Raw genomic sequence first — 12,686 nt, 5'->3', positions numbered from 1 at the left:
TGAGCAAATGACATCCTGGCCTGGATCAGGAGCAGTGTGGGCAGTAGGACAAGGGAGGTTCTTCCACCCCTGTGCTCAACACTGGTCAGGCCACACCTTGAGTGCTGTGTCCAGTTCTGGGCCCCTCAAGTCAAGAGAGATGTTGAGGTGCTGAAAGGTGTCCAGACAAGGGCAACAAGGCTGGTGAAGGGCCTGGAGCACAAATCCTATGAGGAGAGGCTGAGGGAGCTGGGGGTGTGCAGCCTGCAGAAGAAGAGGCTCAGGGCAGAGCTCATTGCTGACTACAACTACCTGAAGGGAAGCTGTAGCCAGGTGAGGTTGGTTCAAGGCAAGATTGGACGTGGCACTTGGTGCCATGGTCTAGCCTTGAGCTCTGTGGTAAAGGGTTGGACTTGATCATCTGTGAGGTCTCTTCCAACCCTGATGATACTGTCTCTTCTGCCAGGCAAGCAGCAACAGAACAAGGGGACACAGTCTCAAGTTGTGCTGGGGGAGGTCTAGGCTGGATGTTAGGAGGAAGTTGTTGTCAGAGAGAGTGATTGGCATTGGAATGGGCTGCCCAGGGAGGTGGTGGAGTCACCATCCCTGGAGGTGTTGAAGCAAAGCCTGGATGAGGCACTTAGTGCCATGGTCTGATTGATTGGCCAGGGCTGGGTGCTAGGTTGGGCTGGATGAGCTTGGAGCTCTCTTCCAACCTGCTTGATTCTATGACTACAGTGAATCACACAAGTCCATCACCATCAGAGAATTCTGTGGGAATCAAAAAATAGAGTCAGCTAAATGTGATAAATGATGTTTCTCTGGAGCACATCCCTGTGTACCCTGGAGGCAATCAGACCGAGTTTAGAAACATAGTAAATTGGTGTGCTCTCCTTGTGTAACATTTGCATGGAAGTGATACAACTTAGAACAAAGAACTGAAAGTAGTCTGTGCCAAGATAGCCAACACCTCACTATTACCTCACTGTTATCCAATAAGAATGCTAAAAACAATATTTTACCCAATCACTGCATTCCATAACATGTAGTAGTACCACAACTTGTAGCATGGCATATAAAAAAGCCTGCTGCTATAGCAATAAACAGTTTCAGCTTCAATTACTGTGTCCACATATTCTTGTTATTTTGTCTGTCACTAATATATACAGAGACAGAATCCTGCACATCTGTTACTTTTCTGATGTTGAGACTCCCTGCCCATGTCATTAATTCTGAAGATGACCATCAGTACAGAATCACAGAATGTTTTAGGCTGGAAAGGATCTCTAGAGGTCATCTAGTCCAACCCCCCACAGGCACGATCATAAAAGGAGATTTTCTGGCCTTCAGAAGAAACAAGGACCTGTTTCAGGCTGGATGCACATCCATTTGTCCTTAGAACTCAAAAGGAATAAAGAATTCTCTTTGTAGGCAAAAACATCAGCAGGAAGGGAAGTGAGGAACATAACTATTTCCTCCCTTCCTCCCCCAAAACATGAACCAGTTCCTGACATACAAAGAAACCCAGCAGAAGGAAGCTGTGCTGTTGCTGGACTGCACTGGCACACACTCCTCTGGGGAGCATCATCTGGTGCCATGAGACAGAGTCTGGAGCAAAATCAGTCAGAAAAGTGCTTGCTGCTGGATTAATTTCTCCTCTTTTTAAACAGCTGGTCATCTGGTGAAACCAGCAACCATTCCACTGAGGGGAGACACCAGCAGTTTGGTAAGGTAAAGGATTATTAACGAAGTCAGGCAGGCAAGCAAGGGTTTGCAACGCTGCAGGATTACTGCAGGGCTGTGGCTTCTGTTTCTTTTGCTCCAAAGTAGTTCTGAACTTGCCTGCACCGCCTCACTTTATCACCTGAAAGCTTCACCTTCCCTTTTTGAGATGAATGCAAGTGCAGAGCCAACCCAATGAAATGCTGCTTTGTTTCTGCAAGTGGAAGAGATGCTGACAGTTAGCTCTTGTGGTTCACACGTAGGGTCCAAGCTGGAGAACTCAATGCAGTCACTTCTTGCTTTAGCATCTACAAACCACAAAGGATGAAGGGGAGAAGGGGCCAAAAGGGCCAGGGGAGAAGGGGCCAAAAGGGCCAGGGGAGAAGGGGCCAAAAGGGCCAGGGGAGAAGGGGCCAAAAGGGCCAGGGGAGAAGGGGCCAAAAGGGCCAGGGGAGAAGGGGCCAAAAGGGCCAGGGGAGAAGGGGCCAAAAGGGCCAGGGGAGAAGGGGCCAAAAGGGCCAGGGGAGAAGGGGCCAAAAGGGCCAGGGGAGAAGGGGCCAAAAGGGCCAGGGGAGAAGGGGCCAAAAGGGCCAGGGGAGAAGGGGCCAAAAGGGCCAGGGCAGAAGGGGCTCTCCTAACTCATGCCATTTGTCCTGTGCTCTGAACTCAAAGCAGATGAGCACTTAAAGAGAATCCCTGTGCTAGGTGCAACATTAGCAGTGCTGTTCTCATGCTCAGCTTGACCCCAATGCTTTGACATCTCTGCAAACAAAACATTTCAGTGTGAGAACCTGAAGTAAGTGTGTGGAGAGGAAGGTCCAGCTATAAACCACAGCCCACCACTCTTCTTTCTAGGTTCATTTCCCACCAGTTACTCATGATGATGACACATAATAGCAAGTGCTGTTACAAGTAGATTTCCTGTGGCTTGTACCCTCTTGAAGATGAATGGTTTCTATTCAGCGATAAAGAAGGACACCAAGGAAATAAGAATGATACTTTTGACCTGTGCTGCAGGGCTGGAGGGCAGCTGTCTGGCTAAATGCACTGGTTTGAACCTAAATGAAAATGAACTTCAATAATATCAGCTTTGCACTTCACTTTGTTCCAGTAATAAAATACTGCTTTCCACTCCTGCATTATCTAATTTTTCCTGGCTTACCAGTGTATAGCTCATGCCTAGAAGACAGCTGCACCACTGCATCTTCTACTTCTTTCATTAACAACCACATCTTATCTCCCAAAAATCACTTCCAGGACTTGAATAAAATATTGCCAAGCTACAAACATTTCTTCTGCCACCTCCCAAACCTAAAGCCTGTAAAACAACATGTTAAATCCTACCACAGATGAAGGCATAGGCTAGGCAATGACTGGCCTGAGCGTAGCCCTGAGGAAAGGGACTTGGGGGTGCTGGTGGATGAGAAGCTCACCATGAGCCAACAGTGTGCACTTGCAGCCCAGAGAGCCAAGCAGAGCCTGGGCTGCAGCAAGAGAAGTGTGGGCAGCAGGGTGAGGGAGGGGATTCTGCCCCTCTGCTCCACTCTGGTGAGACCTCACCTGGAGCACTGTGTCCAGTTCTGGAGCCACTATTACAAGAAAGATATGGACATGCTGGAGTGTGTCCAGAGAAGGGCCACAAGGATGATCAGAGGGTTGCAGCTCCTCTCCTATGAGAAGAGACTGAGGGAGTTTGGGCTGTTAGTTGGGAGAAGAGAAGGCTCTGAGGTGACCTTATTGTGGCCTTGCAGTATCTGAAGGGGGCTGCAAGAAAGTTGGGGAGAGACTTTTTAGGATGTCAGGTAGTGAAAGGACTGGGGGAATGAAGCAAAACTAGAAGTGGGTAGATTCAGATTGGATCTTGGAAGGAAGTTCTTCACCATGAGGGTCATGAGACACTGAAACAGGTTGCCCAGGAAGGTGGTAGAAGCCTCATCCCTGTAGGTCTTTAAGGCCAGGCTGGATGCGGCTCTGAGCAACCTGATCCAATGCAAGGTGTCCCCATCCATGGCATGGGGGTTGGGGCTAGATGATCCTGACAATTCCATGATTCCTCAAACCACAGTTCAAGCTATACCCATTTTCCTCCTTCTATTTCCTTCCAGGCAACTTGAAACTCAAGTGCAGACCTACCACCCACCCTGCCCTTCCACTGAAGAGCCTGATTCAGCCTTGCTTCTCAGTGCAGCAGCAGAGAACTACAGTTAGCAAGCATGAAGGGCATGTGGAGGTGCAGGATGTGATTAGAGTCATTTTTCATAGCTGTGATGGGCTGGTGCTGAGAGCTTTATCAGAGAGGAAGGAGCTAAAGTCAGTTTGACAGAGAGCAAATAAGAGGCTGCACATGTACTGCCTTTTCCTATGAGGAGCAAAACTCTTCACACACAGCATCTAGAACTGTGAGACTGGGCTCTAAGTTGCTTCCTACATCTCGATTTAGCACCCATTATTATCTGTCACCAGCACAAACACAATTCCCACTACTGCTTTTCTTTAAGCAAGCCTTTAACAAGACTTCAGGACTCCCATTTTTCATCTCTAAGCAAGTGCCCACAAAGCCAAATGCCAGGCAGCTCAGACAGAAGCATTTCTTTCTTCTCCCTGACCACACACATTCATTTTAGGCTTCTGCCTTTGCACCTTTTACTACTCATAGAATCAACCAGGTTGGAAGAGACCTCCAAGCTCCCACAGTCCAACCTAGCACCCAGCCCGGGCCAATCAACCAGACCATGGCACTAAGTGCCTCAGCCAGGCTTGGCTTCAACACCTCCAGGCACGGTGACTCCACCACCTCCCTGGGCAGCCCATTCCAATGCCAACAACTTCCTCCTAACAGCCAGCCTAGACCTCCCCTGCCAGTACTTGAGACTGTGTCTCCTTGTTCTGTTGCTGCTTGCCTGGCAGAAGAGCCCAACCCCACCTGGCTACAGCCTCCCTTCAGGGAGCTGTAGACAGCAATGAGCTCTGCCCTGAGCCTCCTCTGCTGCAGGCTGCACACCCCCAGCTCCCTCAGCCTCTCCTCACAGGGCTGTGCTCCAGGCCCCTCAACAGCTTTGTTGCCCTTCTCTGGACATCTTCCAGCACCTCAACATCTCTCTTGCATTGAGGAGCCCAGAACTGGACACAGCACTCAAGGTGTAGCCTGAGCAGTGCTGAGTACAGGAGAAGAACCTCCCTTGTCCTGCTGGCCACACTGCTCCTGAGCCAGCCCAGGGTGCCATTGGCTCTGCTGCCCACCTGGGCACACTGCTGGCTCAGCTTCAGCTGCTCTCTACCAGCACCCCCAGCTCCTTCTCTGCCTGGCTGCTCTCAGCCACTCTGGCCCCAGCCTGTAGTGCTGCTTGGGGTCGTTGTGGCCAAAGTGTAGGACCCTGCACTTGGCCTCATCACATCTCATCTGACTGGCCTCTGCCCACCCATCCAGCCTGGCAAGGTCCCTCTGCAGGTCTCTCCTACCCTCCAGCAGCTCCAACCTGCTCCTAGCTTGGTGTCATCTGCAAACTCACTGACGTTGGACTCAATCCTGTGGTCCAGATCATCAATAAATATATTGAACAGGACTGGGCTCAGCACTGATCCTTTTGGAACACCACCAGTGCCAGCTGCCAACTGGATGTGGCACCATTCACCACCACTCTCTGGGCCCATCCCTCCAGCCAGTTCTTGACCCATATCAGAGTGAATCTGTCCAAGCTATGAGCTGCCAGCTATGCCAGGAGCTTGTTGTGGCCAACAGTGGTGGCTCTTGCTCTTTTTCCACTACAAAGAAAGACAAATTTTCATCTTGTCTTGAACTAGCAGATGTCACCTCGAGAAGCCAAAGGTAACTTTTGCTTTTGGAAGCCCCTGGACAAATGGATGCATCACCCCTACCTTTTTAAAAGTGGCTTTTGAAATAGGCCAAGGAAATTCCACAAGTCTCTTCCACATTTCAGAAGCCAAACAGTATGTAATAAATGATGGATTGGGTCCAGAGGATGCCACAAAAATATAGCACCTCTGCTACAAGGTCAGGCTGACAGAGCTGGGGGTGTTCAGTCTGGAAAAGAGAAGGCTCCAGGGAGACCTAATAGCAGCCTTTCAGTACCTGAAGGGGGCTACAAGAAGGATGGAGAGACTTTGCTAAGGCCTGCAGTGACAGGATGAAGGCAATGGCTTTAAACTAGAGCAGAGCAGATTTAGACTGGATGTTAGGAGCAAGTTCTGCACCATGAGAGTGCTGAAACACTCCAAGAGGTTGCCCAGGGGCGTGGTTGAGCCTCCATCCCTGAATACATTCAAGGTGAGGCTGGACAGGGCTGTGGGCAACCTGATCTAGCAGAGGATGCTCCTGCTGAGTGAAGAGGAGGTTGAACTGTTTGACCTTTAGAGGTCACTTCCAACCCAGACCATTCTATGATTCTGTGAAATACTTAATCAGCATCCATCTAAGGGGTGCAGAACAGTTCAGCTTTGAAATATCTGTCCTTCCTCTTTTCACAACACCAGCCCAGCCCTAAGGCTACTCAAATCCACGCTGCTGGGTTCTACACAGCTTCCCCTGTGAGTTTCAATGCACTCTTTAATCACCTCATCTACACATAAACACAAATCTGATCTCCCAAAACCAGTTTGGATTTGCTAGCCATAAGGGAAGTCTGAAATCCTGTGCCTCAGACTGTTTGCTCCACAGCACCTCCTCAACTTAGAGAGTAAAACAAAAGCAACATTTATGCCAGAAGGCTTTAACTAATTTGTGCAAGACAAAAATTCACTGCTATTGCAGGGCTGAGGAGCAAACAACTTCTGCTGTAGAAAAGAAGCCTTTCTGCTCTAGGAGAGGAGGAAAGGCTGCTCCAGAAAAACCCCCTGCCATGTTTCATTCACTCTAATCACTGGATACAGCAAAGATGAAAGCAGTGGCTCTCCACAGGCATTCTGTAGGAAGGAGGGACCTGCCTTAGCACACGCAGGTAGTTCTCTCACAGACATTCAGGCTCCCAGAAACTATTTGCTCTTGCTTGTGCAATCATTCCACTGTGGCATTTTTTCCACTCCTTTGACCTGTTCCAGTGTGGTCTCAAGCTGGCAATCCAGCCCTGACAGCAGCAAAGCCTAAATTAGTTCTGGGTGTACAATTCCTCTCCTCCCTCACAGAGCACAAAAGACTCTACCTACAGTAACTGAGGAGATAAAACTGTGTACAATGCAAAAATCCTGGCAAGCAGAGGAAAGGTCAAGTTGGCTGGAGAATAGACACAAAGATAACCACAAAACAGGATAAATTTCTCCACTGGCTATTTTTGGAACATCCATTAATAGGAATATTGTGAGTCTAGTAAGTTAACAAGTTTCAGCCTGAGAGAACAGAGGTTTGCAATGTCTTCAGTTTGCATAGATGACAAACTGAATATTTACCAAGTTAGTGTGAATCTGGAGCTTCTAACTGGAGTGTCTGGCTAGCTGTCAAGGCCTGGATTGCTAAAAGGCTCAAAAGCAAATTCAAATCACCCTGCAAACCTCAGTCCTCCTCTTACCAGTACAGCTGAAAATACACTGGAGGAAAGAACTGCTGGAGCAAGTCCAGAGGAGGCTCACAAGTATGATCCAAGGGCTGGAGCACCTCTGCTGTGAGGACACCCTGAGGGGTAGCTGGGGCTGTTCAGGCTGGAGAAGACTCCGAGGGGACCTTAGAGCTGCCTTCTGGAGCCTGAAGGGTAATCCCCTAAAATGAGCTTCTTTTATTCAAAGGGCACAAAAAATGCTGTTCAGAGAGCAACAAGCTCCTATTTGAGCATGACAGGTTCTCAACTTTGGTACACTTCCAAGAACACTGTCTTAAAAGTCAGTAGCACACTTGCTGCACAGCAGAACTCCCAGGCTGGAGAACAGGCATACATTAGCTGTATGTTGACAACTGCACACATGGTGAACTAAAATCAGTTCAGCTTGATAATGTGATTCTAATTTTCTTCCTGAGGCTGAAAAGCAAATGTTCACCTGCCCTTTTTTCAGCCACTTTTGTGCAGCTAGTGCCCTGAGCACAGAGGACTGCACAGTTACACTCAGTGAAATACCCAAGACATTGCTGTATTCACTCACTCTCACCTTGTCATTCAGTTCAGTTTCTCTAAGATCCAGCCCAACTCCAGAAGAGGCTGACAAGCAGCAGCACAGCTTCACAGAAGCTAATCATGGCATTAACTGTTAGTCTAGGGGAGGAAGGTACCACACAGATAAATATGAGCAGTTTGCATTCAGTTAGGTCTCCTCCTACCTCGAATTCTTGAAGTTCAGTACAAGCATCTTCGTTTTGCAGTCCTCTCCTCGTAAGATATCTCTAACAGGAGATGCCAAGCTCCTCTGCCCACAAGCCAGTGCCAGCCCCTCGGCAGTAAACATCCTGCTGGCAGTCAGGCGGCCCTCCCGAGCTTTGTGCCGCCAGCTCTCAGCGCCAGCTGTACCAGCACCGGGCTGGGCTGATTGTGGGCTGCAGCTGGGCCCTCCCAGTGAGCTCAGGGATTCAGGGATGTGGGGAAGGCAAGGAAGGAATCTGAAGGGAAGGGATTCCTCTTTCTGCCTTACAGCACACAGGAACTGACAGAGCTGCCTAACAAAACCCAAGCAAAATCAGATGAGCAGCAGCAGCAGGAGACACAGGACCAGGCTGGTGTAAAAAGTCGCCTGGTCTGCAGCACAGGCACCACAAGGCAGAAGGTTCTACTGCAGCTTACAAAGTCATTGGGAAGATTTTTTTTCCTGCTTTTATTATCTCATAGAAAAGAAATTTTGTTAACATTTCAGTTACAACAGAACAAGTTCTCCTGGAAACAAAAAATCAAAGGAGTACAAGAAACAGTTTCTTACCAACATCTGCACCAGCTGCAGTGTGGAGTCTCCTAACTTTTGAAGTCCTCTTTGGTTTTATCTCCCTTTTTTACCCACTGTACACTACTGCAGCTTGCAATCCTACCTCCCTGCACAGCACCAGACACTGGGGAACCCCTGGTGCAGATCTACACTGCCAGCTGTTGTGTTTTAATACCAACTGCTCCAAAGTAGAGGGATTTCCCAAGGAAACCCTTTCACAAGAACTATGGTTACTCACATGTTTATGCCTCACCACTCCACTAGTCCCTTTCTCCAGGAACAACCAAAGGAAACAAATTAGGAGTGAAGCTCCAGCTCTCTCTGAAGGAACCTTCCCACTGCCACAGAGGGATGCTCAGGTGACTGCAGTGCTCACTGCTCTTTAACTACATTTATCCCAGGAAAAGTAAAAGCACCACTACTGAAGCAGAACTTGTGCCCACGCTCCCCTTGAGTGCACACAATACACACACCAAGGAATTAACCTTCTCTGCTGGGGGGAAAAAACATCTCTAACAACAAGCCAAAATAGACAGTGATTGTATATCAAATGTGTTGCAGTGTCACTGGCAGCTACAGACATTGCACATTGTCATTTATGACAGGTTTGGGTTGGAAGGAACCTTAAAGATCATCCAGTTCTAACCCCCCTGCCATGAGTAGGGACATCTCCTACTAGATCCACTTGATCAAGGCCTCATCCACCCTGGCCCAAACACTGCCAGACTTGGAGCCTCCACAGCTTCTCTGGGCAAGCTGTTTCAGTGCTTCACCACCCTCACAGGGAAGAATTTCTTCCTTGCATCTCATCTCAATCCCACTTCAAGCCTTTACCCCCTCATGCTGTCACTCCATGCCTTTGTAAAAGGTCCCTCTCTGGCTCTCCTGTAGCTCCCAGCTGTGTGTAGCTCAGCTCAACACCTCAGATCCAAAAACACCATTTATTAAGGTAACAACCACTTCCACTCAAGTGCTAGGTTCCAGTGCTGTAATTTACCTGAAGGGCAGAGAAGTATCACAAACAAAAGAGTGTTGGAAGAGGTCAGGCAGCTCAAGCAGCTCCATACACTGTGGTTCTCTAGAGTGAGTTACTGTGGAGTAACAAACAGCCATGAGGCAGTCAGGCCGAGGACTCAGCCTCCTCCAATTACAAACACCTTTACAGAAACCCTCTGCTGCCCACAGCTCTACTCTTAAACTGACATCACCTGCACATTTTGTAAGCTGACTCTACTGCATCATCTAAGTCATGGATGCCATTAAAGACAACTCCAGGCACAGTAAGCAAGCAAGCCTGCTTCAAATGCTCTTCCAGGTCATCTCAAATCACTGATGACTGCTTCACAAAACCCTCTGAAAACGTTTTGCTGCTGCAGTATCAAGAGTTAAGTTAGATCCACCTACAAAGAAAAGCATTACATGTATAAGCTATGAAAAAAACATAGAATCAGTGAATCATTTTGGGTAGAAGAGACCTTTAAGATCACCCAGACCAACCATTCTCTCATTCTACAAAGGCTGGGGCTAAACTATATCTCTCAGCATCACATCTCTGCCTCTTGGAAACACCCCCAGGAATGGAGATTCAATCACCTCCCTGGGCAGCCTCTTCCAGTCTTTGAGAACCCTTCCATGGAAGAAATTTCTTCTAATGTCCAACCTAAACCTCCCCTGAGGCAGCTCGAGGCCTTTTCCTTCAGAACTTGCAGACCTGAAGTTGTGCCACTTGTAACCCTTCCCTCCCTTATGCAGCAATACAATCCATGTGTCAAGGTAGCAAACAAACCAGCGTGATGCAAGTCTCTCCTGACAAAGCCCTGCTGGTTGGCCCTTTCCTTACCTCTTTATCTTCAACGTGCTTATAAACTGCACAATCATTTGTGCAGTTACCCACGTGGCTGGAGGGAAGTCATGCCACAGCCAGAAAGCCCCAAAACAGCCCCATGGAGATCTCAGGTGAATGAAATACAGCAGCAACAGGCTCAGGGCTGAAGGAATACAACCACAGCAGTGCTAAAGCCACGATAATGAGCTTTGCCAGTTCCTGCACGTCCTCAGAACTGGAAGAACAGGATGGATGAAGAGGCAGGGAAGTATTTCCTATGGAAGCATCAGGATGCCAGATCATGAGACTGACAAGGCAGACTTCACGCTGACAAAACAGTCTTGCATTCAACAGCCTGCTGGAAACTGCTTTTACTAAGACAAGAGGGAGACTAAGGAGAGAGGAGAGGAGCCTTCTCTGTTTTTCTATTCTCATTAAGTAGAAAATGTGACATTAAAAACACCACCCCAATGCAACAGGCTGGAGGTATTTTTCATGAGAGACAAAAAAAGAAATGTTTGTGTCAGATTCCCATTGAGGCCAATCTCTTTTTGCATTCATGATTAAAACAGGGGAGCCTACAGCAGCAGCACAGAGCTGGTATAAAAGCGCTGGTGCTGGAATGCAGATTTCATGAGGATGTTTGGGGAGTTTGCCTGTCTAGAAGCTTTTGTTAAATTAGAGGTGATTGCTCCCCTTGAACACTGGGCAACTGCTGGAGTCCACCAAGAGACTGGAACATCTCTGCTCTGGAGACAGACTGAGAGACCTGGGGCTGTTCTGCATGGAGAGAGGGATGAGAGGGGATCTTATGAACTTCTGTAAATATCTGAAGGCTGAGTGTAAAAAGAAGGACCAAGGCTCTTTTCAGTTGTGACCTGTGACAGGACAAGGGGCAAGGGACACAAACTGGAACCCATGAAGTTCCACCTCAACATGAGGAGAAACTTCTCCAGGGCTGCAGCATCCTCACATCAAAGAGTTTGTAGAGTCTCCTTCTCTGGAGACTTTCAAGACCCACCAGGATGTGTTCCTGTGTGACCTGCCCTGCATGATCCTACTCTGGCAGGGGGGGGGTTGGACTTTGTGATCTCTGGAGGTCCCTTCTAACCCCCCCTATTCTATGATGATGTTTACAGATCTTTTTCCACTGGCTCACCTCTTCACCTCCTCTGTCTGTGACATGCTGCAGCACTTTTTCCAGCATGGTTTTATCTTCCTTTTAGCTCCCAAGAGGTCTGTACGTTAAGGGGTGTCCAAGCAAGGCCTGGCCATTACTCTTCAGTAGCCAGATCACACCCATCTGTGCTTTTAAAGCAAGCTAGCAAAGATCTGAGATCCTTTACAAGAACTCTACAGGCCCAATAGATTTTGGACTATTCCCATGGAAACTCAGTTCTTTCATAGGAAATTCCTTTTCCTATGGAAATGCAACATGCCTGCTTCTTCCTTTTCTCTCCTCCTCCTACCATTTAGTCAGTTTTTTCATGAGCAAAGGAAAGCATTTACTGAATTTGGTAGTGAAGAGCTTTTTTCTTTTTTTTACTTCACTACTTAAGAAGAAATCCATTGGGTGATAAATCCACTTAATCCTCTTTAGCTTCAAAAAAAAAAGTGAAAGTAAACTAGATTGAATATTGTGCTTGCAAGAAGAATCCTCTTGTAGGCCATAATATTTATAACAGTAGTATAGAGCTACTGGGGGAGGAGGGAAGCCACAGTCACAGCAAGCAGGATTGTACACAATACACAGAAACTGGGATGTGAACCAAAACTCAGGTCACTGGAGGCAACAGTAGAGATAATGTCACCTTTGTGTGGGTACAGAATGGACCTAGCCCAGCCTGGCATTCTGTTGCAGAGCAGTAGTAACCCTCTCTCAAAGTAAAACATGAGAGGCTTGAACAACTCCAGAAACAACCAGGTATTACACCTCATGCATTACAACAACCATCTCTTATTACAATAACCATCTCTTAGCATCAGTCTCACCTTTTGGTTTTTAACCTAGCAACAAAAAAGCTTCAAGTTTACCACAGCTAGACTCTGAGCATGCCTCACACCACACGACTTGGTTTGGTTTTCAGAGATTTGTAGAATGGGTTGGGTTGGAAGGGATCTTGAAGATAATCCAGTTCCAACCCCCTGCCATGGGCAGGGATGTTTTCCACTAGCCCAGGTTGCTCACGGCCTCATCCAACCTGGCACTGAACACCTAAGAGGAGAGGGCAGCCACAACTTCCCCAGGCCAGTCCCTCCCCACTCTCCCTCTCACGAATTTCTTCCTCATCTCCACTCTCAATCTCCC

The 12,686-nt window shown here is 48.0% G+C and overlaps 1 protein-coding gene across 9 annotated transcripts in view; it reads right to left on the bottom strand.

Annotated features, from left to right (window-relative positions):
- The window catches only part of WDFY3 (WD repeat and FYVE domain containing 3), a 165,453-nt gene that overhangs the window by 118,033 nt on the left and 34,734 nt on the right, over nucleotides 1-12,686 (bottom strand). For 3 of the 9 annotated variants that reach the window (XM_064149625.1, XM_064149626.1, XM_064149634.1), the window contains exon 1: nucleotides 7,961-8,011. The exons of 5 other annotated variants lie outside the window; for them this stretch is intronic. In XM_064149625.1, the coding sequence (XP_064005695.1) occupies nucleotides 7,961-7,989 (29 nt within the window). In that variant the 5' untranslated portion in view covers nucleotides 7,990-8,011. Of the gene's footprint in view, nucleotides 1-7,960; nucleotides 8,012-12,686 lie in introns of those variants that run through there. One more of the 9 variants, XM_064149627.1, reaches the window with a different exon arrangement.

This window comes from Pogoniulus pusillus, chromosome 10, assembly GCF_015220805.1.
Source record: "Pogoniulus pusillus isolate bPogPus1 chromosome 10, bPogPus1.pri, whole genome shotgun sequence".
Lineage (NCBI taxonomy): Eukaryota > Metazoa > Chordata > Aves > Piciformes > Lybiidae > Pogoniulus > Pogoniulus pusillus.
This window is presented reverse-complemented; position numbering and strand designations above follow the sequence as displayed.